The 24063-nt window shown below is 42.8% G+C and overlaps 1 protein-coding gene across 12 annotated transcripts in view; it reads left to right on the top strand.

The window, feature by feature from the left end:
- Positions 1-24063, top strand: part of LOC118088317 (hornerin) — a 63609-nt gene that overhangs the window by 20122 nt on the left and 19424 nt on the right. For 7 of the 12 annotated variants that reach the window (XM_060276710.1, XM_060276705.1, XM_060276706.1 and 4 more), the window contains exons 16-47: positions 1246-1278; positions 2424-2462; positions 3646-3675; positions 4108-4143; positions 4880-5140; positions 6363-6395; positions 6634-6672; positions 6917-6955; positions 7072-7110; positions 7242-7280; positions 7386-7421; positions 8136-8180; positions 8357-8401; positions 9249-9323; positions 9483-9521; positions 10031-10069; positions 11184-11222; positions 11458-11493; positions 12299-12337; positions 12751-12786; positions 13555-13590; positions 13829-13867; positions 15598-15651; positions 16518-16556; positions 17070-17114; positions 18678-18710; positions 19292-19333; positions 19472-19513; positions 20719-20787; positions 21422-21457; positions 22749-22790; positions 23905-23943. In XM_060276710.1, coding sequence (XP_060132693.1) covers positions 1246-1278; positions 2424-2462; positions 3646-3675; positions 4108-4143; positions 4880-5140; positions 6363-6395; positions 6634-6672; positions 6917-6955; positions 7072-7110; positions 7242-7280; positions 7386-7421; positions 8136-8180; positions 8357-8401; positions 9249-9323; positions 9483-9521; positions 10031-10069; positions 11184-11222; positions 11458-11493; positions 12299-12337; positions 12751-12786; positions 13555-13590; positions 13829-13867; positions 15598-15651; positions 16518-16556; positions 17070-17114; positions 18678-18710; positions 19292-19333; positions 19472-19513; positions 20719-20787; positions 21422-21457; positions 22749-22790; positions 23905-23943 — 1533 coding nt within the window. The remainder of the gene's footprint in view (positions 1-1245; positions 1279-2423; positions 2463-3645; positions 3676-4107; positions 4144-4879; positions 5141-6362; positions 6396-6633; positions 6673-6916; positions 6956-7071; positions 7111-7241; positions 7281-7385; positions 7422-8135; positions 8181-8356; positions 8402-9248; positions 9324-9482; positions 9522-10030; positions 10070-11183; positions 11223-11457; positions 11494-12298; positions 12338-12750; positions 12787-13554; positions 13591-13828; positions 13868-15597; positions 15652-16517; positions 16557-17069; positions 17115-18677; positions 18711-19291; positions 19334-19471; positions 19514-20718; positions 20788-21421; positions 21458-22748; positions 22791-23904; positions 23944-24063) is intronic. The other 5 variants (XM_060276704.1, XM_060276701.1, XM_060276707.1 and 2 more) reach the window with 5 other exon arrangements.

Genomic DNA, 24063 nt, shown 5'->3' with positions numbered 1-24063 from the left:
CGGGGTACAGCTTCTTGGTCATATGGCCAGCATGACTAAGCCACTTCTGGCAAACCAGAGCAGCACACGGAAATTCCGTTTACCTTCCTGCCGGAGCGGTACCTATATATCTACTTGCACTTTGACATGCTTTCAAACTGCTAGGTTGGCAGGAGCAGGGACCAAGCAACAGGAGCTCACCCCATCGCGGGGATTCGAACCGCCGACCTTCTGATCGGCAAGCCCTATGCTCTGTGGTTTAACCCACAGCGCCACCCGCGTCCCAGAAGTAGGATATTATGCAGCAAATATAACAATGCAGCAATTTCAACACCTTTATTGGCATATATATATAACATAAAAACAAAGACAAAACATACATCACATATAGGTCATTAGTATAAATAGTCACTCTACATCATACAGAAATAATGGAGAGCAGGAGGAGAGAAAGGCACACAAGGGATCCTCAGCTATCATTGTTGAAGGCTAGATGTATTGATTTTAATTACATAAATTCTGGACAAGTAGTGGGCCATAATTCTGGTAATTTCGGGGAAGTCATCCCTCAACAAGAGCTGGACCACTGTTTCCTTGTTGGGGAGGGTTCCAGGTCTTGTAAAAGATAGAGGGGGACCAAAGTCGAAAAAATTGGAAAGGGGACAGTCCAGAATCATGTGAGCCATAGAGTCTACCTCTTTCTGGCCACAAGGGCATAATCTATTCCAGTAAGGGATGCCTTTGAGTCTTCCGGCCAACACAGAGGATGGAAAAGCATTTTGGCAGGCCAACATAAATATTCTGCGATAAAAAGGAGATACCAGGTCATATAAATAACTAGGCATCAATCCTTGGTGCGGCGGCAGCCCCAGGAAGGCAGGCGAGCATACCAGAGGTTGGGCAGGATGAAGTTTCTGGAATTCGATATCAAGCAGTCTCTGCTTAATAAGAGTAAAGATGTATGAGTCCTCATATGTCAGGAGGGAGTCCACTGGAAGGCCTAGTTGCCTCAGTTTGTTGGAAATATTAGAAAACCATATAAAGCTGTGGCTGTCTTTCAGAAGATAGGATATCAGGCTATCTGGATCGGTATTAAAGTGAATTTTTAGCCAATATTTAAGAGTAATAATCCAACCTCTTGTCTCAACAATGCAGCATAAGGGATATCACTTTATGAATGGAGAACACACAAAGGTAGCAAGTATTTCTTTCAAGAAGGCAGGTACTCCTCTGTGTTGAACTAATTAGTTTCCGGTTCCTTTGCAGAGCACTATATATGGGGACAAAATCAAGGCCCAGGTACATTTTAATTTTTCTTTGCCATCTATAGGCTTCTCTGTAACAATTAACAGCTTGATTCTGGGTCCTTGTTTGCATTTGCAGATTACCTGCTTTCACAGAGTACTGTGGAAACATGTGCCAAACACCTGAGCTACAGTCTAAATTGCTAACAACTCAGGAGCCATGAAAGCAGCATGTGCCGTTGCGATGGCGGTGTAATCCCCCCCCCCCGATTGTGAAGAATTAGTAAATTCAGCATTGAAAGAATATGCAGTAAACTCCACACCTCATGGATGAGAGCTGTAAGCTTCCTCTCTTGACCGCTAAAGAAACAATACATAGCAAAATAAATAAATAAAAGTTGCAATCTGGTGGAGGAATGTGGTCAAATGAGAAATGAAGAAAGACCAAAATAGAGATATTTGCCCATCCAAAGTTAACAATCATCACTACTCAGCCGCACTTTCCCATCTGTAAAATCAAAATACAACAACATAGCCTAAAGCTTGTGAAGAGGACCCCAAAGAGCCAAGGAATGTCAGACTTTTATTTCTTAAATGACACCCACCTCCAGCAACACCATGGTTTAGTCATGCCAGTTGCCCTGAGCATGCTGGATTCTGACCTGTAAAAGTCAATTTATAAAGATATGGTGCAAACCACGTGTGGGAAAAAGAGCTGATCTCTCTCTCACACATCAGAATTTAGCTTCAGTGAAAGCAAGTGAGCTTTCAAGCACGCAAATTGCTATAGAATACTCCTGGTTTTAAGCAGAGTTCAGATGTGTTATATCCTCTTTCTAAGAAAATTAGTTGCAATTTTCTCTTTATATCTCTTTAGTTATATAATTGCACTTGCCCCGATGCTTTTATAACAGTGCAGATCTTTGTTGTGGTAACTTGCTTCTTGCTTTGGTTTATGAGAGGGAGATCACTGATAACATCTGTTCATGGAACAAATATTTATTTTTCCCATCCAGCTTGTCACCTGGGCAGGTACAACATGTGACTAGTTCACCAAGGTTATAGGCCCTCTGTTATTAAATTACATTTTAATAAAAATTGTCATCTAGGGAAATCTTTGTAGCTATAGGACATTCTGCTGCCTGCACTTTGATTGCAAAATTGTTGTTTTTATTTTTTTTATCATCTTCTCCCCATCAGGGCTCAAAACCCCAAGACGACATCCGAATAACCATCCAGGTAACTATAGTGTACCATGTTTCTCATATTTTAAGTCATCCCTACAAAATAAGCCATGGCAGGATTTTCCTGAGTTGAAGAAATATAAGACATACCCCAAAAATAAGCCGTAGTGGTGGGAGCAGGTCTGGATGGCGCCATGGAAGAGGAAGATGCCTGTCAGCACCCGGAACCGGCTGCTGCTGCCCCGCCAAAATGTCCAGCAGCATGCACCGCGCCAAGCGCTGACCCGGCGGCGGGACTGGCAAGAGCCGCAGTGCGTGCTGCTCCAAGCGCTGACCCGGCGGCGGGACGCACGCGCGCAGCAGCAGCCAGTTCCGGGCGCCGAGCCGCAACAGGAAGAGGAGGGACGCAGCGGGACGCAGCTACAACAACAAAAAACACCTAGCCAAGCCTTCATTGGCCGCCGCGGCTGCCACTCGCTGGTCCCTCCCGGAGCTCCTTTGCAAAGAGGCTGCCCCACTGGAGCTTTGAACTGCTGCACACGGAGGCAGCAGCGGCGGTGAGTCTTGCTGGGAGCTCGGCGCCAAGCAGGAGCGAGTGAAAAACGCCCCGAGCTTGAGCGTGCTGCGGCTCTTGCTGCGTCCCGCCGCCGCATCAGGGCTTGGAGCAGCGCGCGCTGCAGGTCCCGCCGGTCCCGCCGCTGGGTTGGCGCTTGGCGCTGGCGCTGCGGGACGCAGCAAGAGCCGCAGCGCGCGCTGCTCCGAGCCGGGATCCGGCAAGAGCCGCAGCGCACGCCGCGTGAAGCCCCGACCCGGCAGGACCCAGCAGCGTGCCCTGCTGAAGCGCCGACAACGCGCCCAGCAGCGCAGCAGCAGCCAGTTCCGGGCGCCGAGCCGCGACAGGGGAGGTACCATACTGTAATTTTTTAAAAAAATAATAAGACACCCCCCGAAAATAAGCCATAGGCTTATTTTCTTGAGTAAAAAAAATTATAAGACATGACTTATAATATGAGAAACACGGTAGCTGCACTAAACCCTCTAAGTGACAAAAATGATAACAGTTGTGTTTCTTGGTAATGTTCACATCACAAAACCAATTAGCGTTTATATTCAAGATCTGGAAATTTGCTTAATAAACAGTCTTGACTGTAATGCGTGCAGGATTTTATTCTAACATGGTGTTATATTGCATTTGAAAGATTTGTTTTACAATGGCTTCTATTTCCCCCCCTAATTAGAGTGGACGACCTGGGCACGTTTGTGATAAGGTAAGTGCTGTTTCACCTGTGAGTTGGATACCAACTAACCACGGACGTTGGCCTTTCGTCCAAGAAATAAATAAGTTTGGAAGGAAGACTATCTGAACGACCAATAATGCATCAAACTTCCAATAACTGCTTTAAGGACCAAGCAACAAAACAAGAAACACCAGTGTATATGTGTCTGCAGTTGTATATCACTACTGAGGAAATTCCACAAAAATGTAAATAATTACAGATAGTATATATCTGTACTAGGCATAAACTCCATGGCTCCTAACTATTTCACTATTTATTTTTTTCAAAGAAATGTTTTGTTTGGTCTTTAAGTAACCTTACGCTCATCAGATAACTTATTAACGGAAGCTGAAATTTTTATGCAAGTTAGCATATTAGTTGTGTTAATTCAGGAAGTAATTTCTTTCTTTTTCTACTTCACAGACCTCATCCTCCTACAACAGCCAAGCCTGCAAAACGGTAAACACATTCATATGGCTGCAGCTTGATTTCTGCTCCTTTGAGGGATGTGTCTCTTAAAACACACCGAGCTCTGTGAGCTTATCTTATGTTGGAATGTTCCTCTTGCCTACTTCGATATTTGATAAGATTTTTTGCAGCTCAGAATAATAATAACGTTACTTAAAAACCAATTCAAACCAGCTCTGTAACACACTAAAGGCAGCATTTAAAACCAGCAGCGTAAAAATATTCATAAAAATTTGTGCAGAGCCAGGATAAATAAGAATAAGAATAAGAATAAGAGTTTGGATTTGATATCCCGCTTTATCACTACCCGAAGGAGTCTCAAAGCGGCTAACAATCTCCTTTCCCCTCCTCCCCCACAACAGACACCCTGTGAGGTGGGTGGGGCTGAGAGACTTCAAAGAAGTGTGACTAGCCCAAGGTCACCCAGCAGCCGCATGTGGAGGAGCGGGGAAGCGAACCCGGTTCCCCAGATTAGGAGTCTACCGCTCTTGACCACTACACCACACTGGCTCTCACTGAAAGCTTTATATGGGTTTTATTGAATACAGAAAGGAGGGCCTGCCTGATTTCCTTTCGGAGACTGCTCCATAGGTGGGGTGTCACCACTGAAAATGGCCCATCTTCATGCTATTCCCTCCCCAAGATAACAGATTTCAGGTTGAAAAGTACAGTACAGGTGATGGCATTCTTTAATGTTGACCAGGTTCTTTGTGTGTATGTGCTTTAGCTGAGTGGATCCTCTACTTCAGTTGGTGGCAGTGGAGTCTCTGTGACATTTGGCGGCAGTGGATCTCCCGGCTCAGTTGGTGGCGGCAGATACCCTAACTCAGCTGGCGGCAGTGGATCCTCGACTTCAGTTGGCAACGGTGGGGTCTCTGTTACTTTTGGAGGCAGTGGATCTCCTGGTTCTGTTGCTGGCAGTGGATCCTCAAGTTCGGTTGTGGGCAGCGGATCCCCTTCTAAAGCTGGAGGTATCATCTGCGGCCAGGTAAGAATTGCCACAAATGCGTGACGGAGGAACTTGCCAAAACTGTGCCATATCTTTTAGTGTTAAAGAGTGGTTTGTTTCATTGTCCCTAGTGTAAGCAGATGAAGAAAATTGAATAATACGAGTACTGGTTTAATTTGACATTGTTTTTTCCTGACAAACAGCTTTTTGTATCCATTCTGATTTATTGCACTGTGGGTGATGTTTCAAAATTAAAAATTCAGATTTCTATAATAATTTTTGCACCATAGAGTTATCATCAGTTGCCAGCAGTTTAGCTTTCTGCTGGTTCCTTTTGTAAACCACTTTCAGTTACAAGCAACTCTAAACTTAGGCTGGGGTTACATTCTGGATATTGTGCCTAAAGCCGAAATCATGCTTAGTCAAAACACATTGGGTTCAGTGGTGGGTGCAATTGCCAAAGTCTTTTTTTCCTGGGCACCCACCCCATTTCCATCTCCTTGAAAAAAAAACATTTTATTCTTTTGGCAAGCACGTAAAGCGGAATGCGCACAAGTTAAATGTGCATAAGTTGCAAGGTATTTGTAAAAAACAAACAAAACAAAACAAAAAACCAATTGGAATATACCTTCTATTAAATAAGCCCACTCACCTTTTCCGGTGGGCGACGTTGCGGCCAGGGATCTGGGACACTGCATTGATCAGGTGTGGGGGTGGAGAGTTGACACCCCCCATGTCATCCCGGCCGTGTTGCCGGCATTGGGTGGGGCCACACCTAGTGTGAAAACTGGAGACCCTTTGGGGTGGCTCTATATGATGAAAGTCATAAGGCTCTCCCTATTGGTGGTTTACCCTTAGATGGACTCCCTGCAAATGGGCAGGAGTCAAGATATAGTCTGGCTTTACCCAATGCATAAGCCAAACCACTCACATCTGTAACCAATAAAGTTGTGGCCTATTTGAACCCATAAACCAAAACACTCGTGTCTGTGTGTTTATTTAGGGAACGGGTCCTTGACACGCTAATAAATACTGGTTGAAGAACCCATAGCAAATGTAATTTATCTGTGCAGACCGTATTTGTCTGTCTATTAAGTCTTTGTCAGCTTGACAATTAATGCCCAGTTAGTAGTTTAATTAATTGACACAATCTCTTCTCGACCAATGGAATCGAAGAGCGAAATAAATGTCCACCAGAAGTAAAAGTATGTTTTGTTTTTGAAGAGGGTGATTAATATTAATGTTCATAATTTTCTCTTAGGGCTATACAACTGATGGCAATCCTTGCAAACCGGTAAGATTCCTCTGCTCTGAATTCTTTGAAGGCTTGTGTCCAGCATGGATCTTAATTTCGGGAAATCTTTTGCCCTGACTCGGCAGCTATAATTTTGTATTGGGATTTCTTCCACATTAATGTACTTGGGACCCCCACAGTGGGGGAAGCCAGCACCCCATCCTACTGTACCGAAAGTAGTGTAGATGCAGGTCCACACTTACAAAATTAATGTTTTTATTAATTATTTCTCCCACAGGGTGGATCAACATCTCAGCAAAGTTCTGGAAGTATCCAGGTAAAGGATTCCTACTGAAAATATTCCTTCATGTGGCATTTTTAATGGTTCTAATTTATCGTAAATTTCTATATTATTCTTTGTTGTTTGCCTCCTCGTTGCAGTGATATAGCATAACGTGGCTATATACAGGATACAGCCCTCGTTTAACTCCCCTTAACAAATGTTTCATATTTTTGTTGGTGTTCAAGGTGCCAATCTTTTTTTAATATTCTGACAATATACAGTATTATTTGCTTTTCAGGGTGGATCATCATCCCAGCAAACTTATGGAAGTTCCCAGGTAAAGCGGCTCTTCATTTCCCTACGTTTTAACCCATTTTGCTAAAAAAATACCGCAACATTTGCCATTTCCCTGTTTCCAAGAAAACACTGGTTTTTGTATTGTTTCCATTGTAGGGTGGATCATCATCTCAACAATCTTATGGAAGTAGCCAGGTAGAACAGTTTTGAACCTTCCTATATTACTATGGACTAAGTATTATTATTAAAAACACTGCATCATTTGGAATCTGAAAAGGTCCCAGTTTGTGAGAGAATACCTCTTTTGTTCCTTCTTTCCCTTGTAGGGTGGATCATCAAACCAACAAACTTACGGGAGTAGCCAGGTAGAGCTTCTTTTAAAATAAATAATAATAATAATAATATTGCACCGTTTGAAAAGGTCCCCTTTCACAAATAAAGACTGCTTTTGCTCCTTCTTTCCCTTGTAGGGCGGCTCATCGTCCCAGCAAACTGGAAGCAAACAGGTAAATTGCATATTGTATATTCCCCATTAGCATGGTGGTCTAGCACACATTTGGGTCACCTGTGGGCCTTTAAGTTGGACTACAAGTCTAAATTGGACTACAATGCTGATTATAGGCTGTGCTGTTTGGGGCTGATGGGAGATGGAGCCCAATGGGCACAGGTTCCCCATCCCTAACATGAAGAGCATAGGACCCAATTCTACATAGCTGCTGCTCCCTGTACAAAAGCCCAAAACGATGCTTGAGTGCCCATTTGTATGGTTTATGCCTGACCAGACCATTATGGGTCCATGTAACAGTTTCCAACACTCCACCTCCTGCAAGGACTCTCACGGAGGTCACAGCTGATGGTTTCAATTAAGTGTGCAACTGTTGCCCATTTTGTATTTGGAGAGTACCCACTTATTTTCAACTGGAAAATCATTTCGCTTCTCTTTTAGCAGTACTGGGGAAAGAACCTTTGGACCGTGGGCTTTATTTGGCCCACCAGGTCTCTTCAAATGGCGCCTGAGGCCATTTTTAGCAAAATTCCTCCCCCTGCCAATCACGTGATGTCATTTCCTTCTCCCACCCTCATTTTCTTCCACTTTGGGCCCTTGGTCTAGAGGTTCCCCAGCCCTAATTATATTATTTCATAGACTGAATTTACCTTGATTTATGGAATATTGAAAGGAAGTAACTTGGTTTTTTTTCCTCCCTTCCAACTTTCCACAGGGTGGTTCATATTCTCAAGGAAGCAACAATAATCCTTGTGGACTGGTATGTCCCATTCTCCTTGTTTGTTAACTTAGTTTAAGATATTTGGCTATAAAGTGCCAACTTCCCTGCTGGCTTTTGAAGTTGGATCTTTAACTGATAGCATATTATGCATTACTTTAAGCAACAGTTTAAATAAACCAGAGTGCCTTAAAAATGTATTATTATTTTCCTTCCAGGATGGTTATACCGGTAAAATAACCAGCAGTAGCAACTGTCAACAGGTAAAAATTCTATGTTTTCTATGGTCTTACACTAACAGGTGAAAACGTGGAGCAAGGTGACTGTGGATGGGAGTGTGCTATAGCTACACCAAATGTCCACAGTTAAGCATTTCCGGTGTGAAAAGCAGGGAGTGTCTGCATTGCCCAAATGTTCACACCCACCTGTTCACTGCTCTCTAAAGCCCCATTTCCAGAGTTACTCAGTCCCTTTTTCCTTAATATGGGACCTCTTCCTAACTATGTGACCCTAGGCAATCCCTGGCAGCTTTTGAAGACTTTCCTTTTCTAAGCAAACAAAACATTTCTATACCACCATTCAACAAAGCAGAAAGACAGGTGAGGCTCTTCCTCTCTGTATATATATATATTGCTAATAGAATGCATAAATAGGCAAACACAATTGCCCTTGCTCCACATAATTCACTTCCACTGAAAGCTTATCCAGTACAGTCGTACCTTGGTTTTCGAACAGCTTAGTTCTCGAACGTTTTGGCTCCCAAACGCCGCAAACCCAGAAGTGACTGTTCCGGTTTGTGAACTATTTTTGGAAGCCGGACGTCCGATGGGGCTTCCACAGCTTCCGATGGGCTGCAGGAGCTTCCTGCAGCCAATCAGAAGCCGTGCTTTGGTTTCCTAATGTTTTGGAAGTCGAACGGACTTCCGGAATGGATTCCATTCGACTTCCAAGGTATGACTGTACTGCCACTTGCTGCCACCTGGCTCCATGCAGGAATTGTAGGAGTGTGCGCTTTCAGAAGCACCCATGTGTCACTTAGTGGGTCTAAGCAGGAATAGTTGCTAATGTAATATTTTGAATACTTCGAAGTAATGCGTGTTTTCTCCATAGCCCGGACAAAGTGGATCATTTGGTGGTGGCAGCGGCAGCAGCAGCGGCGGCAGCAGCAGCAGCCAATATGGACAGGTAAAAGCTTTTGATGTGTAATAAAACTGATGGATTTCCTAAAAAAAATCATTCCATTTCTGCTTCTACATATAGAAAATAACTTAGTGCAGAGATTTCAAAGTGGCAACCAAATCTGTTTTGCAATTATTATTATTATTATTATTATTATTTGTATAGGTTGGTTCATATGGCAGCAGCAACAGCCAATATGGACAGGTAAAAATAGCTTTTTTCATTTATAGCTTATATAATATGTGCAAGATCTGTTCTAGTCATAGTATACAAGCAAGACTTTTAAGCTCTCTGCCCAGCTTTCCAGGCTCTGGGATGCTCTCATGGGACTGTCCACGTTTCCCTGAGATCTCACGAGAGCATCCCAGAGCCTGATAAGTAAGGAAGAGAGATTAAAAGTTCTTTCTGCGCCAGGAAAGCGAAGTGCAAAAAGAGCTTTTAAGCTCCTCACCTTCCATGCATTTAATCTGTGTGGTTTCAGCCAGCTGGCCTTCAACCATGCAAGGTTGAAATCACACAAGTTAAATGCGTGCGAGACATGATTGTACTGTATGCCAGATGCGAGGAATCTTTTCCATCCTGAGGGCCGCAGTCACTTCTGGGCAGCCTACCGAGGGCCACATGCCAGCATGCAGAGATATAAAAAATAAAATAGAAAGCAGATACGGTATGTTAAAGTAATACTTTTGTAGTAATAAATGTTTTCTCTGCAGAGTGGATCATACGGTGGCGGCAGCAACCAATTTGGACAGGTAAAACCACTTTTAATATACAGTTTATAGTTTATATATGTGCTAGTAATAGTATACTCTAGGTGTAGGGGACGTTTTTCAGCCTGAGGGCCACATTCTCATCTGGCAGCATTCTGAGGGCCACATGCCAGCACATCAAGATATGGGAAGTAAAAGTAAAAATGAAATAGAAATAATAAATAAATAAATAAATAAATTAGTATTCATACCCAGCCCATCCTGTTGGGTTTTCCCAGCCACTCTGGGCAGCTTCCAGTACATATAAAAACATAATAAAACGTCAAACATTAAAACCTTCCTGATACAGGGCTGCCTTCAGATGTCTTTTAAAAATAGGATAGCTGCTTCTTTCCTTGACATCTGATGGGAGGGTGTTCCACAGGGCGGGCACCACTGCTGAAAAGGCCCTCTGCCTGGTTCCCTGTAACTTTGCTTCTCGCAGTGAGGGAACCGCCAGAAGGCCCTCAGAGCTGGACCTCAGTGTCCGGGCTGAACGATGGGGGTGGAGACGCTCCTTCAGGTATACTGGGCCGAGGCCGTTTAGGGCTTTAAAGGTCAGCACCAACACTTTGAATTGTGCTCGGAAACGTACTAGGAGCCAATGTAGGTCTTTCAGGACCGGTGTTATATGGTCTCAGCGGCCACTCCCAGTCACCAGTCTAGCTGCCACATTCTGGATTAGTTGTAGCCCCATGTAGAGCGCATTGCAGTAATCCAAGTGGGAGATAATTAGAGCATGCACCATGCATCTGCGAGGCAGTCTGTGGGCAAGTGGGGTCTCAGTCGACGTACCAGAAGGAGCTGGTAGACAGCTGCCCTGGACACAGACTTGACCTGCTCCTCCATGGACTTCTGTGTTCCCAATGTGCCTGCTCGCCCAGGGACCTGGTTCTTGCAGAACTTGCAGAACTCTCTTCTGTCCTCTTCCCGGGGGGGGGGGGGGGCTGGCAACCTCCCCCCCCTCCCGGCAGCAGTAGCAACAAGTCCTCAGAGCGGGGGAGACGGTAGTCCCCAAGGAGTTACTGCAGGGCTGCAGGTCCTGGTCCAGAAAGTAGCTTTGTGCAGATATATTACCGGTAAATTAATCCTTCTGTAACAAATGTTTTCTCTGCAGAGTGGATCGTACGGTGGTGGCAGCAACCAATTTGGACAGGTAAAAACACTTTTAATAGACAGTTTATATATAATATATATGCTAATAATAGACAGTATACTCTAGGTGTGGGGAAACTTTTTCAGCCCGGGGGCCACATTCTCATCTGGGAAGCCTTCTGAGGGCCACACGCCAGCCCACAGACATTTAGGAAATAAAATTAGAAATAATATAGAAAGTATCTTTGTGCAGATATCTTAAAGTAATCCTTCTGTAACAATTTTTTTCTGTGCAGAGTGGCTCATATGGCAGCGGCAACAAATTTGGACAGGTAAACAGACTTCTAATAGACAGCATACCCTAGTCGTGGGGGACCTTTTTCAGTCTTGAGGGCCACATTCCCTTCTGGGCAGCCTTCTGAGGGCCACATGCCAAATGTCATGGATTTGTTGAACACAGAGGAATAGTGGGAGGAAGTAGCTGGGGAACCCCCAAGGGAAGAAGACTAAGAGCCTGGGGATTGGTGGTGGGTTGACAAAGAGTGGTCAGAGGGAGAAGACTGGGAGGAGGAGGTGTCAGAAGATGAGGAGGCAACAGGATTTAGTGAGCAGGAAGAGGCTGTGGTAGAGGGAAGTTCAGAAGTAGGAGCGGAAGCAGGAGAGGAGGAAGACAAGAGGCAGAGATGAGTCTGGCTGGTGAAGAGGCATGGGTGTCTCCCTCTCCTGCTGCAACAAGCTCTCGTCCCCCAGTACCAGAAGAGGCATGAAAAGGGCAGAGGAGAGGTTGGCTTCATGTAGGCACAGTCTCAGATTGCTTGGGGAAAGCCTTGGAGGGGATGGGACTTAGGTGGCTATGGAGAGGCAGGGACCTTAAGTCTTGGCAGCTTATTATTCATGTAGTAAGACCACTGGGAATGAGCTGCTCTGCTCATTAGGCCTGACACTCAACCGAGTCTGTGTACGTTGTGTTTAGCTAATAAAGAGTTAACGCCATCTTTGAATTGTGTGATACTGACCAGCAGGCTCTTGTAAAGCCAGCAGACAGAGATATAGGAAATCAAATATGAAATAATATAGAAAATAGTTTGGTGTGGATATATTAAAGTAATCCTTCTTTAATAAATGTTTTCTCTACAGAGTGGATCATACGGTGGTGGCAGCAACCAATTTGGACAGGTAAAAACACTTTTAATAGACAGTTTATAAAGTGCAGTGGTACCTCGAGTCTAAGAACAGTCCTGTTAACGAACGATGTTCTGGCTAGTGAACTTTGCCCTGGAAGACAAATGGAAGCCGACCGGTGGAAGGGCACTGGCGGTGGGGGCCTCATCAGGGAAAGCATGCCTCTGTTTAAGAACGCTCTTCCAGAATGGATTAAGTTTGTAAACAGAGGTACCACCACTGTATACAATATATATGCTAGTAATAGACAGTATATTCTAGGTGTGGGGAAACTTTTTCACCTGGGGAGACTGAGGGCCACCCGCCAACACACATACACAGAGGAAATAAAATTAGAAATAATATAGAAAGTATCTTTGTGCACATATCTTAAAGTAATCCTTCTGTAACAATTTTTTTCTGTGCAGAGTGGCTCATACGGCAGCGGCAACAAATTTGGACAGGTAAAAAGACTTCTAATAGACAGCATACCCTAGTTGTGGGGAACCTTTTTCAATCTTGAGGGCCACATTCCCTTCTGGGCAGCCTTCCGAGGGCCATAAACCAAATGTCATGGACTTGTTGGACACAGATCAATGGTGGAAGGAACTAGCTGGGGAACCTCCAAGGGAAGACGACTCAGAGCCTTTAATATGCAGGTTAAAGAGTATATATGTGCTAGTAATGGACAGTATATGCCAGGTGTGGGGAATCTTTTTTATCCTGAGGGCGAAAAAGTGGATTATTTAAAATGTTCTGTCTATGCTAACATCCGTCTTCTCCACTTTCTGTTAAACAATATTTCTTTTAAGTCAAGGTGTCAGAATCATTCATTTCTTTTCCCCAGGAAGATGTCCAAGATTGTTATTATTGAATAAATGCCAACCATATTATTTCTTTTGACTTTACCTCCCTTGATTCCCACTACCATTACTCCATATCGAGTAAATTCTTCGTCCATGTCCAATTAAAAATCTCTCCACTGCGATCACATATTGGGCTAATATTCCATATTTTTCTCTTATTATATATCCTTTAGTTCATGCCCAGTTCCGTATGTTCAAATTCCACTCCCTGTTGTATTTCCATTTCCTGTTGTGTTTATTATGGTATCCTGATCTCCTCCTCTAGCTCCTTCTTTTTATTTTTCCAGCCTTAGAAACAACATATAGAAAGTAGGCTTGTGCATATATATTAAAGTAATCCTTCTATAATAAATGTTTTCTCTGCAGAGTGGCTCATATGGCAGCAGCAACCAATTTGGACAGGTAAGATCACTTCTAATATACCGTTTATAGAGTAAATAATATACATGCTAGTAATAAACAGTATACACTAGGTGGGGGGGGAGCTTTTTCAGCCTGAGGGCCGCATTTCCTTCTGAACAGTCTTCTGAGGGCCACATGCCAGCACACACAGACATAGAAAATAAAATAAGAGTAAGATAGGAAGTAACTGTGCAGATGTATTCAAGTAACCCTCTTGCAATAAATGTTTTCTGTACAGGGTGGGTCATACGGTGGTGGCAGCAGCCAATTTGGACAGGTAATTTAGAACTGCCTGTCTATCTATCATCTCTATCTATCTATCTATCTATCTATCTATCTCTATCTATCTCCATAAGATTTTTATTTTTTAAGCCTGCTTCTGAATATAGAAAGTAGGTTAGATTGTGGACACGGCATATATGTGGGGTGCTGTGTCACCCCATAGAAGACATCCATTCACTTTGAATGCTGGTTGGAGGACAGGACTCTGTGTCTGTCTGTGGTCTTTCATTGTATGTGACTGTGTTTTACATCTGTCTATACCAGGCACCCCCAAACTTCGGCCCTCCAGATGTTTTGGACTACAATTCCCATCTTCCCCGACCACTGGTCCTGTTAGCTTTGGATCATGGGAGTTGTAGGCCAAAACATCTGGAGGGCCGCAGTTTGGGGATGCCTGGTCTACACACACACACACACACACACACACACACACACACACACGGTTATAGTTCACATCAAACTCTACTTCTTAGGATGCGTACCCACCATACATGTAAAGCACCCCCCCGCCTCAACAATTCTGGGAGTTTCACAGACTTGCCATTCCCAGCTCCCTTAACAAACTACATTTCCAAGGATTGTGGTGATGAGGGTGAATGTGTGGTGTGTACAGACTCATAGGCTGTAGGTTTTAAAGGTGGGGTAGGCAGAGAAAACAAAGGTGGACCAACCAGCTCATCGGGTGCCCGGGCAGGTTGTGCAAAAGCTCAGAACTGTGCCCATGCCCTCCTCCTCTGCCCTATTCTCATCTGCTTGTTTTTATTTACTGATTCCCAGTTACAATTCAGCAGATTACATAGCTCTGCAAGGGCAGAAATACAGTGGTGGGCTGGCATAGTTTCTTCTCTGGTTTCCGGCCGGGGGGGGGGGGCATGTCAGGGAACAAGGAAAGGCTGAGGATTATATCGTGAAGCTGAGGCTCCAATACTTTGGCCACCTCATGAGAAGAGAAGAATCCTTGGAAAAGACCCTGATGTTGGGAAAGATGGAGGGCACTAGGAGAAGGGGACGACAGAGGACGAGGTGGCTGGACAGTGTTCTCGAAGCTACGAACATGAGTTTGACCAAACTGCGGGAGGCAGTGGAAGACAGGAGTGCCTGGCGTGCTATGGTCCATGGGGTCACGAAGAGTCGGACACGACTAAACGACTAAACAACAACAACAATAACCCACCTTAAGCATGAGAAAAGTCCACCTGAAATCTATGGGGTGTAGCCAACTAAAGTAGGCCCGGTGAAATCAATGGACCTAAATGAATCCTAATCCATTAATGCCAATGGTTCTAATCTGGGTGGTATCCAACCATGGTCATTCTCAATCTCTTCAGTTGCCTTGAGGCTCAATTCCTAGAACTCCTGAGCTTTTGTGTTCTGGACTGGAGCACATGAAACGCAGACTGAGTGCTTTCTCCTGATCTGTTCTTGGCATGCACCCTTTCTCCTCTGTCATTATGGCAGCTCTGACCTAACATCAGTGAGGTTAGGGCTATGATGAAGATAACCATGGTGCTAGGCAGGGGACCTGGGGTGAGATCTTCCTCTCCAAGGTCAGATCTCTCTTTCTCTCTGTCCTCAGAGAGGGAGATCCACTCTATCCTAGTGCCTCTTCCAGAGACCATATTTGCAGGGCTAGTGCACATGTATTAAATCAAGCTGGTATCTCAGCATAAAAATCTGGTTTTAAAAAATATATATAACAACAATAATAAACTGTATCCTCTGCAGGGTGGATCATACGGCAGTAGCAGCAGCAGCAGCAGTAGTACCCAATATGGAAAGGTAAAAACACTTTAAAAATACACATGATATAGGGCTTGGTCACTCAATCAATCTAATGTTTTGTCAACCATCCATTACAGAGAGACCAAAATATGAAGTCATAACAAAGTACAGCCTCTGTAGAACCAGTTAATAAATATTAAAACTGACAAGTTAGGAAATAACAAACATAGCAGGTCTAAGAGATATTACAACCATCAGATATATTTCCCCCTGGTCGGTAATAAATTTATTGAACACCTCAAGAAAGATACTCAAAAGGGTCTCTTAAAGATCAAATGATTTTTTTCTTTAACCCTTTGTATATATATTCCTTGACACTTGAGATGTCTATTTTCAGAGCCCACCTTATTTAAGTTGTTTTACACACTGTTTTTAATACAGTCATACAGTACCTCGGTTTACGTCCGCTGCGGTTTGAGCACTTTCAGTTTGAGTACTCTGCGGACGCGGAAGTGTTTACTTCTGGTTTCCGCGGCATGCGCAGAAGCGATCTGTGCGGTGCACGCATGCACAGAAGCGCTCTATCGGCACTTCGTGCACTATCGGCGCTCGATTTAATTACTTTTCAGGGAGCGAATGGCTCCCCAGAACCAATTGACTACTTAAACCGAGGTACCACCTTACTGTGTTTTCATATTGTTGTTTTTTTAATTGTTGTAAACATCCTTGGGGCCTTTAGGGTGAAGGGTGGATAATTAATAATACCAATAACACTTGATAATGCGCAGAGTATACACAGAGATCCAGAAAATAAAATGCAAATAAGTATCTCTGCTTATTTCTGCTCCCGAATAGAGGAAGTAGCTTTGTGCAGATATGTTAAGGTAATCCTTTTTTAATATAAGAATTTTTTTTATGTTCAGGGTGGATCATTTGGTGGTGGCAGCAGTCAGTATGGACAGGTAAAACATTGCTTTAATATTATAGTATATGTGCAGATTATTCCATGGTATCGTCCACAGAGAGATGGGCAGAGCAAGCCTATACTTAGGCTGGGTGCTGAAACTAGCGATGCACTTTTGCCATGCCAAGGAAACAGCCGCCATATTCAAAGTATGCTCAGCCTTTTTCCTGAAGGGCAGGAAAAATAAACACAAGCAGAAGATGCAAAGAAGTCATAAAAACCAACAGATGCCCACAGTCTTCCAGGAAATACAGCCAGTGCCCCATCAGTTCAGGAACTCGGCTGGTGATGACAATCTAAATGCACCCAAACATGGAGGGACACACATCAAACACACAACATGCAAGGCATGTGACAGTGCCCCCCATCCATCTCCCCCAGTGACAGAGCCGGCAACAAAACTCTGGTGTTCCTTGGTGTGCAGCCTTCAGTTCCAGGCTCCTTAACCCATGATATTTATGCAGTTTTTCTCATGGTAAATAATTGGGTTCCTTATTTTATTTTTTGGCAGGGACCGCAGACTGGTGGACGTTACAGCAATGTCATTTGCGATCAGGTAAGTGTAGCCTTTCTGTGTTGCACTTTGCACTTGGCATGTGAAGTGCCGATTATCCCCAGGTGATAACATTTCACTTGTTTCTGAAATGAAATCCTAAAGGGGTACTCTCGCAGTCCGTCCGTCCCCCCAAGTGTTTTTTTTTTTAAGCATAGTCATCTTGCTCAATTACCTTTTCTACTTTCCTGAACTCAACTCGTTAAAAAAAAATCATGAGCATGAATACGGATATTCTTTTGTCTGAAATCTTCTACTTCACATTCTTCAACAGTCTTTTTGATATTATAAGGTCATACAACTGAAACTAGAATTGATTACATTTGCACAAAATGATTATACAAGATGAAATTAGTGCTTTTTTCCTGATTGATTCATGGACTAAATGAAAGGCAGGAGAAAATAAGACATTTGACTGGGAAAGCCATTTTCACAACTCTTTGTGTTTCTAATATCTGTACTTCAACTTTTAAAGCCTACATGAAATCTGATATAAAAATGGCGGTCTTCTGCTTTCTCTCACATTTTAACGAACAGCATCCCCTAGTGGCACATTTTAGATTGACAAACATTGCTAGGTCTAAAGAAAATTTTAAAAATTCCTTCCAGTAGCACCTTAGAGACCAACTAAGTTTGTCATTGGTATGAGCTTTCGTGTGCATGCACACTTCTTCAGATACACTGAAACAGAAGTCAATTTACGACTATTGACTATCGGTCCCTCAGGAAAAGTAAGGGGTGAGATGGTTAAAGATTGCTTTATCATGTATAATGAGATAAGAATCCAATGTCTTTATTTAGACCAGGTTTCTCCATCGTTGTAAGTTTGGTGGTAAATTGCAGTTCAGCAACTTCTCTTTCCAGTCTGTTTCTGAAATTCTTTTGTAATAAGACAGCTACTTTGAGATCTTGTATAGAATGTCCTGGGAGATTGAAAGAGAAAGAGAAATGCTTTTCCTGTGGGACCAATCGTAAATAGTGGTAAATTCTTCCTGTAAGACCAAATGCAGCCATAAACAGTCCGGCCCCTCCCCACCCTCTCACTATATGTGGGGATCTGGTGACTTCTGTTTCAGTGTATCTGAAGAAGTGTGCATGCACACGAAAGCTCATACCAATGACAAACTTAGTTGGTCTCTAAGGTGCTACTGGAAGGATTTTTTAATTATTTTGTTTCGACTATACCAGACCAACACGGCTACCTACCTGTAACTATTGCTAGGTCTGTTGATGATACACACTTTTATACCTAGATTATATATATATATATATATATATATATATATATATATATATATATATATAATCTTGGTGGTTTCCACCACAGAATCCTGTGCTGACAATTATCCGCTAAAGCCCATTAAACCCTTAAAGAACTACAGTTCCTTGAAGTTCCCTGGAGGAGGGGATGCTAAACCATTTCAGTTAGTACTATTGATGCATTCCTAGTGTTTTTGCATTGCTTTGGGCGAGAGGGGACGGGGACCTTATATTTAGATATCACAAATTAGTCTCTTGGTTCTGTTTTTCAAAATATATAACAATTTACTATTTCCCCCTCTGCAGGGTGATGCCTCTACTTATGGAGGAAAAGCTGTGGTAAATACTTTTTATTTGTAATATTTTAAAATATCAGTTTAGGCCTTGCCTAAGTTGATAGGGGGCCACACATTATCCTTTGAATCGGAAGAATATGACTCTCAGATTTGAACCCTATAATCATCGCTCATGCTCAGGAACCTAAGACTTGACTAACAAATATTTTAACATAGGCAACTGTTACAGCCTGTTTCAAAATGCAGCCGGTGAAGAAATTGATAATTCAGATCTTGATATGGCTGCACTACTAAACGGAACCTAATACCTGAAATTTTCTATAGCCTTCCAGGTATAGTGCGCTGAGAGAAAGCTGGCTGGCTTTCCTTATTATATCACAAGGCTGCTGCACAATTGCTCACAATTACACAGTTGTGGTGCTAGCGATTTCCATTGATCTATTGCATTTGGACCATTGCACATTTAATAATGCCTCAGGGGGGGGCGGGGATTGTTAGGGACCTGGCTGGAGGGCTGAGTTCAGCTTGCACTTTCATGGGTCACAAATCGAGTGGGCATTGTTTCAATTTTTTTTATAAAAAGCTTCCTGTTTTGATTTCATTCCATGCTACTTATCTCGACAGAGCTCAGCAAACTGCAGAGGCAAAAGGGACATAGCAGCTCAAGTAAGTACTCTTTGTTTTTTCCCCCCACTTGTTGGATTTGCTCCAAATATGCTTCTAAATAGCATATTTGTGCAAACAAAGGCACAGAGGGATTCATTCGGCATCTGCTAACTTGGGTTTATTGTTTTCCCCTTACAGGATGCATTCAAAGCTTTCATCAGAAAGATTCAGGAAAAAAGAGTAAGCACCAGCCATTACCATAATCTCAGTGTTAACTCTTAAAAGAGTCAGCAGGGTTGGATTTTATTGGCAGCACTGGTTCATGTGCTCTTAAAATTGTACAGTATAAATATATGTAGCTGTATCAACAGGATGCAGGATTCTTTGCCAGCTTTGAGGTCAAGAGAATAAATGCTTTCAAAACCTGTTTCAGGAAGTAAATAACTGCACACGGGTTCGTGTACATTAGCAGAGAGTTTTAGTCATACATTCTTGACCCTTCATGTTGGGTCATGGTGTGATTGTGGTATTTGTAAACTCTGCCTGGTTCCAGCTACCCGTGGTATTATCTGTGGTGTTGTGTACCTAGGCACTTTTCCTAATGTGACATTATAATGATTTTTATTTGACTTGTATATTTGTCACCTCTGTATGGTCCAAGCCTTCATCCAAGAAGTTCATGTTTTCCTGCAAGAGATTTAGTAATGGCCTCAGACCAAGGCAGTTTTAACTGGTCCTTGCTAGTTTGACCAAATGATAATAAAGCAGAACTTTCAGCCAAATAGAAAAGAAAGAAAAAACAGTTATTCCATAATTTTATATTACATCTCTCTCTCTCTCTCTCTCTCTTCTCTCTCTCTCTCTCTCTCTCTCTCTCTCTCTCTCTCTCTCTCTCTCTCTAGTCTTGGATATTGTATGTTTCATTTTTTAATACGCAAATGTACACATTTGTACGAGATGCTCTTCCTGAGGACGTGTGCTCTGTAAGCAGAAAGACCTCACTAATAGATGGCGCCAACTTTATTATGGAGCCTGAACAGTCTTGGGTGAATTAGCCAGTTTGTGTGGCAAAATATATCAGTCTTTTGAGCTAGGTTAAGTTGAGAAAGAGAAATGCTATGAGCTTCTTAACTGCAGAGATTTGAACCCAGCTCTTTCACATCTAGTGGAGGGAAGTCAACCTTCCCACTGCTGTTGATCCTCCCTTATAATGCACTGCGGACAAGAGTGTCGAGTGTGTTTCAAGGTGTATGCTAGGTTTATAGAGAGTAATGCAGAGGCCCTGCAGGCCTACCTGAAACAATATTTTGTAAAATGCAGGTGTTCCTCAGTGGACAAGGCGGTGTGGAAAGGTTCCCTGAACATAGGAATGTTGAAGAGCACTGCTCTCAGCTATAAGCATCAATGTTACCTAAAACTAATATTTCCTTTCCTTCCTTCCCCAGGCCCTTCCTGTAATCAGAAAGGCACGGAGTGTGCAAAGTGCTCTCACCAGAAAGACTCGAAGTGAAAAAGTAAGCGCTACTTGCATATGTCATAGAATTGTAGAGTTGTAAGGGACCACAAGGGTCCTCTAGTCCAACCCCCTGCAATGCAGGAATCCTTTGCCCAACATGGGACTCGAACCCACGACCCTGAGAATGGAAGGGAAAGCTGTGGCATGTTTCCAACCAGGTGGTATGTGTTGGCTTTCCTTTGCACTGTCCTTCAAATCCTTTTTGTTTGTTGTTTTAACGTTCAGCTCAGGGAGATTGTAGTGGTTGCTCTAGAAAGTCACATCCCATTCAATCTTCTGTGCCAATCTAAATATATATATAAAAAATAGTTGGAAGATAGGCCCCAGTACCGATTTCTTTCTATACTCCTCCCACCCAGCCTGAATTACTGGAATAAAATGTTACGTTGAGAGCAGAACTCCTAATCGGCTTTGTCCTCCAACACTCATTCAGGGATGGGGAAGATCCAAGAAGAGATTACTCAAAAATTGATCCCTTGTTATACCTCTGCAGCTCTTCCTGAGCTTCAGGTGGCACACATCATATTTTGCAAAGTAGCTAACAAAACCCTTAGTATGGTACGCAGTAGTTTGCTTGATGTTTGTTCAAATAAAAGCAAGACATTAAAACTTTCCTTTTTGTCTCTCTGCAGGTTCGCGCTCTGATCAGAGCAGCTCGGAGTGAAAAAGTAAGGGCTGCCAGACCCCATTTTCTTCATTTTGACTCTTGAGCACCTGTTGTATTTTGCTAGTGCCAAAATTAACTGTTTGTACTATAGAGGTGTTAACATAAAGTGCAGGAAATAGCTTTAACTTAGAAGCTAACACAACGCTTGCGCCTAGCAAGAGGCAGGAAGAAGCAAGACTCTCGCCGCACACTGGTGGAGCGTTATTAACATTTACAAATCAAGAAGGAACGGGTTGACCTGTACCTGCGGTATTTTGGAACATGTGGCTGGTCTAACTAATGCTTATCTCTGAACTTACCTTTTTACATGATGTAACCTTTCTCTGATAACACTCAGATTTCTCTTGTGTTTTCATGCTGCCACCTGCAAAAGACATATATAGGTTTATGTTTCAATTTTTGTGTTATATGTGTGTTACTGTACTCAGTTGAATAATCTCAATAAACAAATTACAAATAAATTAAAAGAAGAAGTGTTGTTTGGGCTGCATGAAGAGAGCTAAATGCAGCCCTATGGTGTAGTTAATGGAAGAAAGGATTTGGGCCTTATTTCAGACAAACAAAGCCTTATTGACACAGCACTGCCTGCTTAAAACCTACATACATACTATTGTCCACTGAGCTGCTGTTTGCAGCAGAGTGGAGGGGAGCTTTCCCCCCAAACCAGACAACTCTTAATGGCAAAGAAAAAGCACATGTGTCTAAATAAGCACATCAAATAAACCAGAAGATGAACTTCTAGGATTATTTATACTTACTTTATACAATGTGTCTCTATGGTATATATCAGGATAGGGAACCCCTTTCCTTCAATGGTCCAGATTCAATTATTGCCAATCCTTCATGCTCCACCTTTCACAGGTGGGTGGAACCACCTGTCAATCACCCAGCATCATATGTCATCAGGTGCAAAGCAGCGCTGAATGCAAGCCATGTTTGCAAAGGAACAATCTGGAGCCTGCTCTTGCCAATGAACAATTTGGGCCCAAGACTCCTGATTGTTCCTTTGCAAACATGGCTTGTGTTCAGCGCCGTTGAAATTTGGCATCAGATGCAAGGTACATTGTCAATTCTCGAATGAATACAATGTCTACCGAAAGCAGCACAACTTGCTTTTTCATTTCTTTTGTAACTTTGGTGCTGCCTTTCCACTGATTGGGCTCTCAAACTTCTGTAGCTTTGAAAATCCAGTGAACAGGCAGATTTTCCTCTTTTGCATCGTTTCGTTTATTTAAGCTGTTGCTCAGGCAAGCAAATAACTCTGCTTTCTGAAATTTCTGGCTTTGTTACAGAATGAAACCTCTAATCCACCAAGTATCAATACCTATGGCCAGGTAAGGACACCCACTCCCATCAAGTCTTTATGGAAACATACTAGCTATGACTAGAAATTAGTCCATTGTACATCACTTTTGCCAGCTCAGTCTGTGTGGTGTGGCAGTACATGCTAAGAGCTCACTAAGAGACAAATGAAGATACAATTGGGCACATTTGTGTTGCAGCTAAGAAATCAGCCATGCACACTTCCTCCCCGGAGCAAATTTCTTCATCTCACCTTAAACACCATTGGCAAATAAGTTGGGAACTATACTAACTGCTGCTCAGGCAAACTGGAACCTGCTTCAGTGGAATTAATAACCAGGGTTTGGAGCCGAGTAAATCAGGCCTGCCTATTTGTTACCAAAATCAGCATCCTCTCAGACTGCAATATGAGGAGTTTTCAAGGACTTGCAAACACCTGGTGCATTTTTTAATGGCTGCTTTTTCAGTGGACAGCAGAAACCCCCACCCATCCACCATGTTGTATCCTGCCTTTGAAATTCCTCTTCATTTCAAAAGTGCAACAATGGTAGGCTCCTGTCCAAGAAACAGAACTCCCCTCGGAGAGTAAAAATGGTTTGCAGCTCTAGGGAATGAAAGGAAGAAGCACAAACTAGGCAGCTAAAGATCCAAATGGCAATGCTCAACAGTTCACCTGAGACAGACTTGCTCCTCTTTCTCATCCTTTGGACAGTGAATTCCTATGAAAACAGATATGTCGTACCCCTGAGCAATTTTGTGTCCCGGAGGAAGTAGAAGCAGCCCCAATGTCGTTGCATTGTAGTATTTTATGTAGGATGCTTTGAGGGTACTTCTCAACCAACAGGTGGGATAAAAATTAAATAAATAAATAATCTGGATGACCTCTTTAGTCTCTGGGTCCTGGCCACAGTGGTCCTTTCAATTATTTTCCCCAGGTATTACTAATTTGGCTTTCACTTTAGTAGATACCCTACACAATCCTGTCAGACTTTCTTGACATTTCTGTATTTCAGTCACATCAGACTGTTTGGTTATTATTGTATATCCTAGTGGCCATAGACTAATTCTCTGTAAAGTTTTAAAATCTTTTGATAATTACATTACAGAAATAGAGGGTGTTTATTTATTATTTTGCATCTTTCACAGGGCGAAAGCTTTTATAATAATGAAAACCATAATGTACAGGTAAGAATTTTCCCATTGTAGATCAGTTTGATCAGATAGTCCTTCAACCAACTCTGAGTAATTAACACTCACTTTCTATAGTTTTCTGGTGTTCATACAAAGACAGTGAGAGCAAGTAAC

This window comes from Zootoca vivipara, chromosome 7 (assembly GCF_963506605.1).
Source record: "Zootoca vivipara chromosome 7, rZooViv1.1, whole genome shotgun sequence".
Taxonomy (NCBI): Eukaryota; Metazoa; Chordata; class Lepidosauria; order Squamata; family Lacertidae; genus Zootoca; species Zootoca vivipara.
The sequence above is the reverse complement of the archived record's forward strand: the minus strand, read 5'-3'. Positions and strand labels throughout refer to the sequence as shown.